The sequence below is a fragment of the Myotis lucifugus genome, unplaced genomic scaffold (genome assembly GCF_000147115.1).
Source record: "Myotis lucifugus unplaced genomic scaffold, Myoluc2.0 scaffold_315, whole genome shotgun sequence".
NCBI classification, from domain to species: Eukaryota; Metazoa; Chordata; class Mammalia; order Chiroptera; family Vespertilionidae; genus Myotis; species Myotis lucifugus.
In genome coordinates this window covers 119,605-134,828 of record NW_005871363.1, presented here as the reverse complement: position 1 = coordinate 134,828, position 15,224 = coordinate 119,605, and the positions used below count along the sequence as shown (strand labels likewise).

Below are 15,224 nucleotides of genomic sequence, written 5' to 3'. Positions count from 1 at the left end.
TGTGATCTAAGCAACCTTGAGCGCGTTGTCCTGAAGACACCCAGTACTAAGTAATCTTGTTGTTCGAGTACATCTTATTACTGGAAAGAAAAATGTTCTTTGCTTCTTTAGGAATGGCATTCCACACAGAACTTCCGCAAAGCAAGTCTCGCTTTGTCCGCAGTTTCTCCGGAAACTCCGCAGTGCACTGAAGACATCTGTAATACGATGTTACCAAAGCAGTTTACATATGTCCTTATATGCATATTTTTTATTATATATTTAGTGTTTTATAGAATTTTTTAAAGTTAACATGAAATGTAGATATTAATTTTTTTTCCTCGGCTATAAAATGCGATGGGCGCCACACTCATGCAACTATTGTTTGAAAATGTTTCCTTTAAAAGACAGAGTGTGAACCCCACCTCCGTCAATCTATTGCAAATGACGTGTAGTTTGACAAGGACGGCGGGGCCGGCGCTGGAGGCCGGCGGGTGGCTCCGGGCGGCGCTGCAGGGGCCCCTCCGCGGCGAGCAGGCTGGATGGGGCCTTTGACACGTACAGTCTGTCCTTCCGCCTGGGGTGCATTTCCTTGAGATGGTTTCGGGAACGGCTGCAATTTCAACACCTGAACTCCCTCCCCGAGAGGTCCCATGTGCAATACTCACCCTGAACTTAGCATGGACCCCAAGACTCTCCCCACTCACCTCGTTAGCATCGTCTCTGTAGCAGCCTTACCTTAGACGTTGCATTTGAAGTCGCATCTCCTGTAGGAACTTAGACCAAAAGTTACCATAGCAGCCCCGTCTTTCAGAGGCTAAGAGATACGTTTACTATCTTTCACTGTATCTGTTTGAATGTACATTTTTTTAAACAAAGGTAACTCTCTGGTCACAGATTCACCATTCTTTCCGGAATTTCTTATACAGAATATGTCTGTCTTTAAAGTCAGAGCCATGTCTGGATCGGGCAGACTTCTCCTTCAGCGAACAGCTGCTGCTGCAGCTCTTTCCCAAGACTCCGTAAAAGGTGGTGGGTGCGACGGTGTGGCGCTCTCAGGAGCTCCTGGTGTGCAGCCCGTAGCCCAGTTGCTTTCTACGCTTTACCTTCCACGTCTTACAATCACACGTCGGAAAATGGCAATAGCAACAAAACCATATTCCGATGGAAGGCCTATTTGTTATAACGGGGGAGGTTTTGTAGCTGAATCTGGTGGGCCAGTGCATCTAAAAGGCAGTGACATTTCCTACACACACGTTCACATGTACGCAGGCTGCCACCTCTCCTTCCTCAGAGAGCTCAGGTTTGCCTGCAATCTGTCCTTTTTTGCTTGATGGAGAACGTACGTTGACTTTTCAACCTTCTCGCTCTACTTATCCAATAGTCATCATCAGGATTCCACTTGTGTAAAAACTAGGGTGGCAACAGGGAAAATATTGTTCAGTGTTTCAAGCTGTGTTCCTTCCTTAGTTGGATATGGTTACTTCTCTGTTCTAAATAAAACAAAATCTAATATCACACACATATACACACACACAAAAAAAAACAACAACAAAATAATAAAATGAATGAAAAAAAAAGAAGCCACCCAGGTAGTTCCCACCCCCATGTCGATGGTACTTCCCAGTGACCCAGCAGCAAATGTACTCTTTTTCTAACGCTATTGTTAATAAATATTCTGTTGTTTGTAAAGATGCTTGTCTTCCGGGAGCCTTCTTCCTGCCTGCAGAAGGGAACCGTGAGCTCGCCCTGGCGGTTATACTGAGATCACAGAGGGGCTCCGCCGTCTCCGGCAGGATCCACCGCTAGCGGCCCCCGAGCTGTCCCTTTGGAAGTGACAGCCCTGCAGACACCAGTCCACGCCCCGTGTGCAGGTGCAGAGGGTGGAAACCTCAGATAAACGTCCCGAAGGTCCAACTCGAATCCGTCCTCTCCGTTAGCGACGCCTTGCGTATCGCTCATCCCAGGAGACCTGCCGTTTTGTTAAAAAGCATAAACTCCAAATATGAGCATCTAAGGCCCTTTTAAATCTTCTAACCTGTCCACCTTGGACCCTGGCCCCGCCCCTTGCTTCCGGTCTCACCTCGGTGCCTTTGGGTCACACAGCTGCCCCTTCCTGCAATAACCTTCCCGCTCCCCCTTCTCCCCCAGACGCCCCAGGCCCCCCTCCCCCGGGTCCCGAGGGTCCCGGGCGGACGGTGCAGCCTCCCACACGCGTCGGTCCTTTGAGACGTCCTCTGAAGGAGCTGCAAGCCGTGGCGGGTCCTGCTCGGGTGGACCGGCTCCGGGACGCCCGGGGAAACTGTTACTGTGCCTGGTTGTCTCTGACCTCCTGTGTGTTGCCCAGCTGTCCTTGTCTGTACACCTTGTCTCCCACCCAGATTGTGAGCTCCTTGGGGGCAGGGCGCTGGCTCTCTTCCATGTACCCCCACCGTGCCTAGCACCGTGCCTTGCAATAAACAATCCTTGATGAATCGATCCAAGGACTCTTGAAGTAGCATTTTGCCTCAGTTGCCCGGCTCGGTGCACCCCCCGGGAAGACCATCACCACCCCCCCAAGAGGTGGTGAAAGCGCTAGAAGGCCCGGCATCTAACGTTGGGCCTTGAAAGTCCTTCCATCTCTCAGCTCTGGGGTCTGACGAGTCGGGCCCCGGTTTGCGGAGCCTGACTGGGCTGAAGATGCGCTAGGAGGTGCCTCAGAGGCGCCCGCACCAGCGTGTCTGCCTGGCGGCTCACACGGCCGCCGGCTGGGCTCCCTGGTGACAAGCCACAGAAACAGCCCCGGCCGACTCCGGGAGCACCGAGGAGGGCGTGGTTAGGTCACGGGAGCCAGGGACGTGCTGAGCAGCCACCCTGGTGAGAATACGGACAGGCCCCCAAGGACCCAGGCCACAGGGACGTAGGGAAGTCGTTGGGGTCCTGTGTGGGAACAAATCAGCTCTTTTTCCAGTTTATTTTTTTAACATTTTATTGATTTCAGAGAGGAAAGGGGAGAAACATCAATGATGAGAGAGAATCACCAATCAGCAGCCTCCTGCACACCCCTTACTGGGGCTGGAGTCCACAACCCGGGCATGTGCCCTGACCGGGACTCGAACCCTGACCTCCTGGTTCATGGGTCAGTGCTCAGCCACGGAGCCACGCCGGCCGGGCTCTTTTTCCAATATCGACGCCACTCTGCTCGATGCCCGCATTTCTGGGAGAGACTGGTCAGTCTCTTGGTGTCCCCCGGCCGGAGGCCCTGGATCACGCCAGGCCTGCACCCACCGGGAGGGCCATCTGCTCAAGGAAAATTGCGATGACGTTTCAGGAAGATGGGAGAAGGGGTGCTGGGAAGGTCTGAGCGGCACACTTTCTGGGCCTAACGTGTCCGAGGGGACGTCCCAGGCCCGAGGCCCTGTCAACACGCCCGAGTGGGGGGGGGGGGTCCTATCACTTGGGATCATGGCCAGTGGCGCGGAGGGGGCCAGGTAAAGGGCTTTGCTTAATTAGCCTTTTCTCTTTTTTCTTAAAATATATATTGTCATTAATTTCTTTTTTTTTTTTTTTAAAGAGTAATGGGTAACCCATTTCTTTTTTTTTTTTAAATATATATTTTATTGATTTTTTTACAGAGAGGAAGGGAAAGGGAGAGGGATAGCAAGTTAGAAACATCGATGAGAGAGAAACATCGATCAGCTGCCTCTTGCACGCCCCCTACTGGGGATATGCCCGCAACCCAGGTACATGCCCTTGACCGGAATCGAACCTGGGACCCTTGAGTCCGCAGGCCGACGCTCTATCCGCTGAGCCAAACCGGCTAGGGCAGTTGTCATTAATTTTTGAGAGGAAGAGGAGAGGGAGAGAGAAGAAGCATCGATGATGAGGAGAGATTCATTGATCGGCTGCCTCCTGCACGCCCCACACTCAGGATTGACCCAGCAGCCGTGCACCTGCCCCGACCAGAATCGAACCGTGACTTCCTGGTTCAAAGGTCAATGCTCAACCACTGAGCCACGCCGGCGGGCTAGTTAGCCTTTTCGAGGGCTTCCCCTGGGCCTCTGGTTTGGTGTGAGATCCCGTGTAATTAACGGCGTCCGAGGAAATTCTGTTTTGCCAGATGATGGGATCCTCTGCGTGTCCCGTCTTACGGAGCCCGCACAGCCTCCGGACAACCGGCTCCTCCCGCGGGAGCAGACGACGCGGTGACATGTCTCGTTCCCAGGTGAGCTCGGGGCTCCCCCAGCCCAGACTCGGGAACTGCCGTGGGCGGTGATCTCCCGGCAGGTGACGGGCTCCTCCTGCCCGGCATTGTTGGTCGTTTACATCGGGGAAGAACGTCCAGCCCTGACTCACCTCTTCCCAGGTGCCCCCTGTCCTTCCTCCCAGAGAACGTGCAGCCACCCAAGGACAGAAACCGCGCATGAGGAGCTCTGAGGCCACGCCACCTGCGAGGTCAGACGCTGGCGCAGCAGGTGGTTTTCATACGCGGTTGCATCGGGCGCCGCTGTTCGTTAGCGCAGATCAGCGAGACCTGGGAGCGTTTCTGTCCGTTTACGCAGCGCGCCTCCTCGCGTGTCCGGAGAAGCTCAGCCGGTCCTTCCCGGGGGTCAAAGCCACGAGGGCCACAGGACTCCGTCCTCGACGCTGATGTTCCTGCTTCCCATGAGAGAGGAGGGTGCGAGACAGCAGGGTAAGTGTCAGAACCGATGGTCGGTCGACGCCAACCGAAGGGATGGGGAGGCAGAGGGAGACTCCTGGGGGCAAAGGGCCGAGTCTCCGTAGATCAAGTGTCAGTGAGAGGAGAGACTGAAAGGCTTTTCCCGGAGAACCTGTAGGCGGAGGCTCGAGGGCAGAGGGCGGCCGGGGAGAGAGGTCCCTCAGCTGTCCCAGGGGGTGGGCTGCGGGGTCCTGACCAGCCGATCACAGGGGACTTGGTTGGGAAGGTGACGGGTCGTGAAGGGCTGTGGACGGGGTGACACTGCAGGTGGCACAGATCCTTCCGGAAGGAAATGGGCGGGAAGAGCTCCGTGAGCCGCTGCAGGGTCCTGGGGAGACGGAGCGGTCGTGGGGGCCAGGGGGTCTCGGGGGGACGGGAGACACCTCCGTTCAGCTTGCGGGCTCAGACGACCCGCCGTCATTCATGTTGACATTTCTCATTCTGTGCTGCATGTACACGCATGTCTATTCCTAACACGGCATTGGGGGGGTGGGGGGGTGGGGGTGGGGGGACAAGACTGTCTTTAAGTTCAATAGAACATTCTCAGAAACAGGCTGGTTTTCAGGAAGTCTGTGGCCGGGAACTTGGCGTGCAGGTCGGGGACCAGGAGTAGCTGCTCCGTCACTGTGTCGCTGTCACCAAGGCTCCAGGCGCAGCCCAGGCCCCAATCTAATTAGGTCTCACGCGCCCGCCGTCAGGGGCGCTCGGTTCTGTTCGCACTCCCGGGCAGGGAGCTGGTTTTCCTGGCCAATTAGCACCTACGGTTTATTAATTCCACCAGCAGATGGTTCTGACACATACGAGTCTCTTGCTGTGAAAAAGTTTGGGTTTTTAATCAGAGTTCTCTGTGAGCTGGGCTTCTCCACCACACCTCCCACCTCCCCCTCCCCCTTTCCCTCCTCCCCCCTTCCCCTCCCCCCTGTGCAAACAGCCAGGGCCCCAGGCTTTTCAAGGAGGCTCAGGTGGGCGATGGGCGAGCTGTTGGCAAACTGAACTCCCAACCCCACCCCCACAAGGCACCAGAGAATCCCAACAGCGAGAGAGAGAGAGAGAGAGAGAGAGAGAGAGAGAGAGAGATGGGGGGGCAGGGCTCAGCCCTCAGTGGGGGGCGTGAAGGAGGAGCCCCCTGTGTTCTGGTCCGTGACCCAGGCTCTGGGGGGGGGGGGTGCCGCCCACCTGTCCTGGTGGGAGGCTGGGCCAGTGTCTAATCAACTTGCCGACGGGGGCATTTACTGTTAAGTGAATGTCCACTCTCTCCGGCCATGACAGGCCAGTGGCCACTCAAAACGTGCCTTTTTCTGCCCGGCCGTGTGGCTCAGTGGGTGAGCATCAACCTATGAACCAGGAGGTCAGGGTTCCATTCCTGGTCAGGGCACATTTCCGGGCTGTGGGCTGGAGCCCCAGTGTGGGGCGTGAGGGGGCAGCCGATCCATGCTTCTCTCTCATCATGGATGTTTCTCTCTCTCTCCCTCTCCCTTCCTCACTAAAATCAATAAAAACATATTTTTTAAAAACGAACAAAAAATCGTGAACTTTCTCCCAAAGCCCAGCTCCTCTCAGCCATACACGCGTCACCGCTGAGCAGCGACGTCAGCAGAAAGAGCCGGGCTGCGGAGGCCAATGGCCAGGTCCACATGGCCCTGCGATTCCTGTCGCAGTCTTACAACGCCGCCTTCTCCCCAGACAGCACGTGGCCTTGGCTCTGCCCTGTGCCGCTGCGTCCAGCTCTGTGCAAGGACAGGGTCCATAGCGTCTCCGTCCTCGGGGTCAGTGCTGTGCTGGACTCGCAGAGAAAGAGGCGCATCCCCCGGCGCCCGGCCGGGCCGCAGTGATGGCCCGTGTTGGGGAACTCCGCGCCTCTGAGCGGGAAGCAGTCCTCGCTGCCGGCGGCCCACACCCCGTCAGAACACCAAGTCCTCCAGGACCTCGAGCCCGGGCTCCTCCACGTAGCTGATGACTTCGCTCTCTGTCTCTCGCGACCCGGATTTCTGCAAGACAGACCCCCTCTCAGCTCTCCTTCCAGCCTCGTGGCACGTGGCGCACAAGTCTGTTTTGCTTCTAAAAACAGTAACTGTTCAGTGAAGACAATGTGGCAAATCAAGTAGAAAAGAGAAAAAATACCCGGGATAGACCCCCCCCCACCGCCCCCCCAAACACAGCCCCGGGCCCTCAGCCCCCTTTCCTGTGGGGAAACTCATCTGTGCAGTTACGAGGTCAGCGCAGAAGCAGCTTCGCAAACGGATTCCTTCCTGGGTAGCACCCACGGCGCTTGCATTCTATGGTGTGTGCCGTGGCCGCACCCTTTTTTCTTTTCTTTTTTTAAATTTTTTTTTAGCTGCATTATTTTTAATAGCTCCATTGTATTCTGTCCAAGGACACATTTGCTACGTCCCATTTTGGTGATTTTAAGTAACACTGATACCAGTTAGGAAATCTTCGATAAAAAATGACACGGCCCCTGAGAGGCCATATTCAGCCAAATGCTGTCGGCGTCTGCGCCGGGCGCTGCCGGGAGCAGATGTGCGTGACCCGCCACAGGCGTGGTCTCCGCCTCACGCACCTTCCATCGTCCACGGCCCCTGGATTTCGGAGGGAACCCTCTGTTCCTACCGCAGAAACGAATGGTGGCTGGGAACCGTCTCTAACCAACTGAAAACTCAGAATAAGATGGTTTAACTTGATTTTGGAGAGAGAAACATTGACTTGTTGTTCCACTTACTTATGCATTCGTTTTTTTAAGTGAAGGTATCCATATTTTTTATCTTATTTATTTTATTGATTTCAGAGAGGAAGGGAGAGGGAGAGAGATAGAAACATCAATGATAAGAGGGAACCATCGATCGGCTGCCTCCTGCACGCCCCCTACTGGGGATGGAGGCCACAACCCGGGCATGTGCCCTGACCGGAAATGGAACCTGGGAGGAACGTCCACAGGCCAACGCGCTATCCACTGGGCCAGATCAGCCAGGGCTTTTAGGTATTCGTTGACTGCTGCTGTGTGTGCCCTGACTCGGGATTGAACCCACAACCTAGTGTATTGGGCACATGCTGTACCAACTGAGCACCAGGCCAGCCAGGGCAGAATAAGACTGTTTTATTATAAAGGCCAACTCATCCCTCTTTCACCCCCTCCGCCCCCCAAGTGCCTGCCCTTTGATGTTAGTTTCTAACTCGGTCTGAACGAGCAGAAGGGGCTCAGGGAGGCCTGGGGCCAGCCATGCTCAGGGCAGAGCCGTACGACAGGCAGAGGTGTACGCCCCGCGCCCCCCCCCCCCCACCAGCCCAGTGCTTCCCAGGCCTTGGCCAAACCCTCGCTGCCAAGGGCCCTGATGGGCCCCCTGAGGCCCTGGAAGCCGAAGCCCCCAAAAGTGATCGGGCAGGTTTTGCCTTTGGAGATAGAGGCTGAGGCGCTGCCAGCTGTGGCCCAGCTGTGCTCAGCTGTCCACTGGTTCCCACGGCCTCCCAGGGGCAGAGCCGGGCTGCAGGGCAGACAGCAGGAGGCGGTACTGGCTTTTCCCAATTCTACCTGCGCGCACTCTCCCTCTCCCCCCCCCCACCCCCCTCTCTAGCTCTGCACACCAAGGGGCATGTCCTTGACCAAGAATTGAACCTGCAACCCTTTGGTGCACGGGCTGGTGCTCCAACAGCTGAGCAACACTGGCCGGGGCTGAACAACTACTTTTCAACAAAGATGTCAAGATGATTCCCTGGGGAAAGTGCTCCCCCCAATGATGCTGGAACCATTGGCGAGCCATAGCCGTGCGCCGTGGCCGAGCTGCGCCCTGAGCGGTGACTGGGGCCTAGGAACACGCCGCTCGGGAGAAATCAGTTGACCAGACCCGTGAGGACACCCCCGGCAGAACCCCGGGTCCTTGGTGTTAGAGCTCAGCGGGCACTGGGCCCTCCACGCCTCTTCCTCCACAGCCGAGAAAGGCGGTGCGTGGGCTGCAGGCCTGGCCACGGCCGTCAGAGGCGGCTGATGGGAAACTCGGGTCCCAGTGTGGCCGTGAGGGACGCAGGACTGAGCAGGGGAAGGAACGCTCATAGCAAAGCCGTCGGCCCGAGCGGGACGCCTGCAGCCCCAGGGCCCGGGCCTGGGAAGACCCGCCTTACGTGTGGGAACCCGGGGGGCCGACCCTGGCAGGGGGGACACAGCGGAAGGACCTTGGACGTACCTCGTAGTTCACTGTGGCAGCGAAGTCTTGAATGTGGCTTTTGGGTCCTGGGACTGGTGGAAACAGCTTGGTCCACACGTGACATCTGAGAAGAGAGCGAAGGGGGGATGAGGCCGTTCAGTGTCACGCTACACACCGACCTCCCGACTGCAGGGCCTGCTGTTCGGTGTCTTCAAATCTGCGCTGGCCAAGACCCCCCAACATCTACGGGGCCGTAATGGTCGGGGACCCCGGGGGCTGCAGGCTGTTGGTGGCGTCCGCATCATTTGAGAGACACAGAATGGTGCCCGGCCAGTGGCTGAGCATCGACCTATGAACCAGGAGATCACGGTTCGATTTCTGGTCAGGGCATCGACGGTGGGCTCCATCCCCAGTGGGAGGCGTGCAGGAGGCAGCCGATCAATGACTCTCTCTCATCATTGACGTTTCTCTCTCTCCCTCTCCCTTCCTCTCTGAAGTCAATAAAAAGATATTTAAAAGGGGTGGGGGGTGTCAAGGCTGCAGGCCACGCTGTGCCGAGGCCCCGTCTGCGCGTCACCGGCTGGTGTTTCTCAGCCTCTGATTGGCTCCACTCTCATCTCGGAACGGGGGTCCCGATGACACGGACGTGCCATATCCCCCCCCCATAGCCACCCCCCAACAAGAGCCCCAGCGGATTCAGCCGGAGGGTGAACAGGCAACCTCAGCCCAGGGTGCACCCAGCGCGGAGGAGACCTACGTTCTGCAGGCGAGGGAGGAGACGAAGGCGAGGCACAGGGCGGCCACCAGCGTGATCGGGTACCATTCCGTCCAGGACTTCTGCGCCTCGTTTCCTGGTGGAAAAGGAAAGGAGGAGACGGAGCTAGAATCAGTGACAGAGAAGAGAGATGGCGGCCGGGCGATCGGGAGGCGGGGCGTGGAGTCGCAGGCGCTGGCTGACCCTGGGCTTGGAGCCCACCTTCAGAGCAGACAGGAGGGCAACAGGAAATGCGGGCAGGGTCGCCCTCTTTCACCTCGAAGCATCATTTACTCAGCAGGTATCAGTGGCGAACGTTTACCTACGATGCCACCTGGAGCGCATCTGCTTTAGGGGGGCAATCAGGTTTTATTTATTTATCTATTGTAAATGTTCACCTGAGGGTATTTTTCCACTGCTTTTTAGAGAGCATGGAAGGGAGGGAAAGACGGAGGGGGGGGGGAAGGGGAGAGAGAGAAACATCCATGTGAGAGAGAGAGAGAGAGAGAGAGAGAGGGATACATTCACTGGTTGCCTCCTGCCTGCGCTCTGACCCGGGGCAGGGAGGGATCCTGCAACCAGGCACGTGCCCTTGCCTGGGAATCGAACCCACGACCCTTCAGTGTGTGGGCTGGTGCTCTGATCACCGAGCCACGCCGGCCAGGGTGGAGTAATAAGGTTTCAGATGGAAAAGCTACAACAATGTAGGCCTACTCAGTAACCGAATCACATCACCACTTAAAAAAGGCTTTAAAAGTTGGAAATTGAACTTATATCAGCAGTAACACGGAGTGATACTCATAGTGAGCAAGAATAGTGTCCGCTATGAACCAGGCCGTCAGGGCTCGATTCCCGGGCAGGGCACATGCCTGCATTGCGGGCTGGATCCCCAGCGTGAGGTGTGCAGGAGGCAGCCGATCACTGATTCTCTCTCATCCTTGATGTTTCTATCCCTCCCTCTCCCTTCCTCTCTGATATCAATAAAAATATATAAGACTGTGAGTGAGATACAGTCTTATTCTCAGAGACCCGTTCCCTTCCCCCACATCCCAGCCAGGAAGCGGAGCGAGCGGCGATGGTCGCTAAGTTCTACCTTACTCTCCTTAAATTCGCTGCTAGTCTGTTTGGAAGAATCTAAACAGATTCTTCTATGGGCTTTGAGGACAACTTGGGGAGGACGGGGACTTTTTAAGGCACTAGAAATGCATCCCAGAAAAATCTGAGGTCATTAACTTCATGAACTTCAGATGCACACACACAGAATCTAGAACGTTCTACCTTCTACAACTGGGTCAGACAGGTCAAGCCCGGGTCCTGCAGAAGGAAGGAGCCGCCATGTAACCACTATCAGGGTCCCACACGTGGCCCACTCCGTCCCGCGTGGCGCAACGCCCGAGGCCTGGCGTGCCCGGGCCTGATAAAGCACCGGTTCCTTCTGACCGACTGGCGACACAAACCCTTCTGTTAAACCACCCTCTAGCTGTTGGCGCAGCTCTCGCTTTGATAAGCGAAGATTCTCGCTGCATTAGCAAAAGTATGGAGACAACTGATTTTATTTCTCCGTCGAATAAAGGGCTTGGTGCAGGCGAGGTGCCACGGAGGGCATGGTGGGCAGTTGGCTGCTGCAGGTCCCGGTGCCGAGCACAGAGCCCACCCAGAGAACAGACCACGGTCGGCTTCACCTCCAAGGACACACACCTGGCGGGTAAACCGAGGGCCAGAGCTTCCCGAACTCACGCCACACAGAAAGGACGGGGTTATCTGCTGCTCAGCTCAGCTATTCATTCATGCAAAATAGTGACTAAAAATCCCATTTCCTCTCACTCAGACAATAGCTCGAGGCGGACATCCCCCCCCCACAAACACACACACACAGGGTGTCTCCGCTGGCGATGGCTGGCACTTCAAGGCCATAGTAAAAGTTGGGCCGCCCCTGAGAAGGATGAATTTGAATTCTGGCCTCAGAGAATTTCTTAAGAACAAGTGTTTCCCTAGAAGGTGAATTTTCTGACTCAAGGAGAAACTCAGAGGTTTCTTTTCAGGAAACTGGTGGGCAGGCTGTGCAGCCTGCAGAGGTGAGCTTGGAAAGAGGAAGTCTCCTCGCGGTGCGGCCCCCAGGGTCCCCCAGGCTCCCCGATCCCTTGCTTTTCAGACATGGCCCGGCCTCGGTTTCTGGGGACTTGGGCCTCCATCGTTTCTGACATCTGGCCATTCAACCTCGAGAATGAGCCAACTCGTGAAAATTGTGTTTTATAACCCAGAGAAGAGGGTGGGCAGCCTGGGGTGTGCAGTGGGGTAAGATGGGGCAAACGAGAGGGAGAAGTCGGAGGCCTGGTCCCAGCTCTGCCTCTGGGGCCCTCCCTCTGGGCACAGCCTCGCCTGCTCTGGGACGCTGTGGTCTTAGAGTCCAGGGGGATAGCTCTCCGGCCATTTTGACACAATGTGCTTAATTATAATCACGGTCATACAGCCGAGTACTTGATGGGTACTGACTCCTTCAGCCCTTATGCCCACTTCGCCCCACGGTGCAAAGCAGGCCCTGGACGCTGGATTCCTGGCTCAAGGTCACCTCCTAGCAAGAGGCAGGCCAGGCTTACACCCCGGGGCCCTGCTGGCTCACTTCTCCACGCTGACCGCAGCCTTTAGCTACTTCAGTAGGTCCCTAGCCCTGAGCAGGGGTGGGGAATGGCATGTCTGAGGGCCCGTGAAATCATTTGGTCTGGCCCTGCCACGGCATTAGGAGTGAGTTCATGAAATGTTTGACCAAATCTAGCAGGCTAATTTTTTTTCAAAGACTACTATCTAGAATACATTATATTTATTAACTTTTGTTAATCCTCACCCGAGGATATTTTTCCATTGATTTTTAGAGATAGTGGAGGGGGGAGAGAGAGAGAGAGAAACATCAATGTGAGAGAGACAAGTGTGCCTCCAGCACGGTCGGTGATGGAGCTTGCAACCGGATACAAGCCTTTGACTGGGATCGAACCCGTGACCCTTCAGTCCGTGGGCCGATGTTCTATCCATGGAGCCAACCTGCCAGGGCAGAATGTTTAAGTGGATAATTTCGCCCATGGATGATGTTATAATTATCCACGTGGGCCTTGGCAGAAAAAAAAGGCTCCCCACCCCTGCCTTACAGGGAAGAAAGTCCTGGGGGGCTAGGCCCGGGAGGGCCTGCAGCCCTGGGTGCTGTGCTGGGGTGGGGGGAGGCTGCAGGGGAGAAGCAGGGGCAGAGGGGGGCTCTCCCAGCAGCGCCCCGGCCAGTCCCCCCTGGGCGGGTGAGGGGCGGGACCATCCCTGCGTCCTGAAGCGCATGCGCAGGCCTCCCACCCTCTGCCCCGTGGCGCTGACCGCTGAGCCACCTGCACACCCTGCCGACAGGTGTGCTGCCCAGGGCCATGCCACGCTGCGCCCCTCGACCATGAATCCCCTGAAGGCACCTGTGAGGCGTCGCATAGATCCCGGCCTCCGAGGGCCGGGCGAGGCCCTGTGTGAGGGGCACAGCCTGGGATTGGGGGTGACCTGGTCCCCGAGGAGCAGGACTCGAGTGCCTGGGCCTGACCCGGGACGCGGGGCGGGAGTAAGCGCAAGTGGACACGGGTGGGCGCCCACGGGAAGGGCGGGGCCGCCGGAAGTCCCCTCCCCACCCCGAGGCTTCCCGCGGGGCATCTGCGTTTCGCTGGGGCGAGAGGGGAAGACCTCAGAGAGGGCAGGGCTCCCCAGGGTCGGGAGGGGGCGTCACCCGGGGGCAGCGAGGACAACGGGGACAGCAGAATGCAGAAGTTGAGCAAGTTTAGAAAAGAGAAAGACGCAGAAAGCGGGAAGTGAGCCGGCCCGATAAGACCTGGGAGCCAGTTGAGGAAGGGCAGGTGATGCGAGGGCTGATAAAGTGAAACTGCTAATTCTGTTTTTCAAAAGATACATGTGCGCCTGCCCTGGCCTGTGTGGCTCAGCAGTTAGAGCGTGGGCCGGGATTCTCTGCCTTCACCAGGAATAAGCTTGCTGGCTTGGAAGGAAATGCAAGGGCCCTGGCCCGTGTGGTTCAGTGGGTTGGGCGCCATCCTGGGCACCAAGAGGTCTCTGGTTTGATTCCTGGTCAGCGCACGTGCCCGGCTTCTGGGCTTGATCCCCAGCAGGAGGCATGCAGGAGGCAGCTGATAGATGTTTCTCTGTCTCTCCCTTCCCTTTCTCTCTAAAATCAAAACATTTTTTAAACAGAAATAGTAAAATTAAATAGTCCAATGCATGATACTCACCCACGGAAATCGCTGGACTCCACTCGCCCCAGAGCCCCCCCTCTCTGCACACGGAGCTCACGGCGCCCCTCACTTTGATGCAATACTTAGAAATGTCATGAACTGTTGTGGTGAACTCATTGGTCGTCATTTTTTCTGTCTAAACGGGAAAAAAAGTTGGATTCTAGTAAAGCTCTAGACACGGAGCTCAGTAATGCCAGCGCTCAGAGCGAGTGGTCATCTATACGTAACGGGACTCGCTGCCCAGCGAGCCACTGGACGTCAACAGGACACGTATTAGGAGTTTGTTTCGGGCTGCTCGGGGTGGAGGGGACCGCGGGCAGTCACCCTGCAGGGGGAAGCGCTCTTGTAGCCCAAGTAAATAAAACGGGCGAGTGTCAGGTCGCGATGGCCCCCCTGGGTCCCCATGGTGTCCCCAGGTTGAGGGACCCGAGTGGCTGACAGCACCACGCCCCCCCCCTCGCCGTGTCCCTCCTCCCTCTGTGCTCCCTCGCTTTCCGTCCTCTGTCGCATCAGCAAAGGACAGGCCCGGGCCCCTCCGGCCGGCTGCCCGCTTCGGCCGGGCCTGCGAACTAAGAGTGCGTTCTGTACCTTTAAATGTGTGAAAACGAGCTAAAGAATAACAGTCCCTGCCACAGGCAATGCCCATGAACCTGGACTCCGGGGCCAGGAGGAGAGGGTCAGGCACACGCTGCGCCCGCTGGCGTCTGGGCCGCCGATGGCGGCGCTTGTCCCACACAAGACGCGGGGGACGGCGGCCGAAACCGTGGGACTTGCAAAGCCGACAATAACTGGTCTTTTGCCAAAAAGTTTGCTGATCCCTGATGTGCAATGGGGGTGCGGGGGGGGGGTGGTGTCAGGGAAGCAGGAAGAGGGGAGACTTCGGGGCAGGTTGAACCCTAGCTCTCCCTCCAGGGCAGCTTTCGAGCCCCTGAGCCTCAGTTCCGCCTCTAACAGGAGTGATCACCTGACTCCTGGAGCACTGGGTCCATGGGGTGACCTTTGCACACGTGTGGGAAGAGTCGCCGGCTTACCTGTAAGTACTGCTTCCTTGTGTTGTGGAGTCTCACTTCGTACTCAAAGCAATGGCCCGGGAAGGCGGACACGGGCTTCCCCCAGCGGACATGCAGACGGCTCCCCTGGACCTCGGCCGTGACGTTCCCTGGAGGGTTGACGCGATCTGGGTCAGAGACGGAGAGGTACGTGAGCGGGGCTGACGCGTCCAGCACTGACCCTCGGCTGGTCGCTGAGGGCGAGGCCCACGTGGAAACCCCGCCCCCGGAGAGGGGTCAAGGGCTTCTCCTCCGAGCGGCCGTGACTGGTAGTCTTGTCCTCTTCCTCTCATGGGCAAGACCACCACCCCTTTTTAAAAAGTTTTGTTATTCTTTTTAAAAAAA

At 56.9% G+C, this 15,224-nt stretch overlaps 1 protein-coding gene across 1 annotated transcript in view; it reads right to left on the bottom strand.

Moving 5' to 3' along the window:
* Positions 1–6,527: 6,527 nt before the first annotated feature.
* Positions 6,528–15,224, bottom strand: part of IL5RA (interleukin 5 receptor subunit alpha) — a 15,019-nt gene continuing 6,322 nt past the window's right edge. Inside the window, 5 exon segments of the mRNA XM_006100497.3 lie at positions 6,528–6,666; positions 8,854–8,938; positions 9,572–9,665; positions 13,828–13,966; positions 14,862–15,007. Of these exon segments, the coding sequence (XP_006100559.1) occupies positions 6,580–6,666; positions 8,854–8,938; positions 9,572–9,665; positions 13,828–13,966; positions 14,862–15,007 (551 nt within the window). The 3' untranslated portion in view covers positions 6,528–6,579.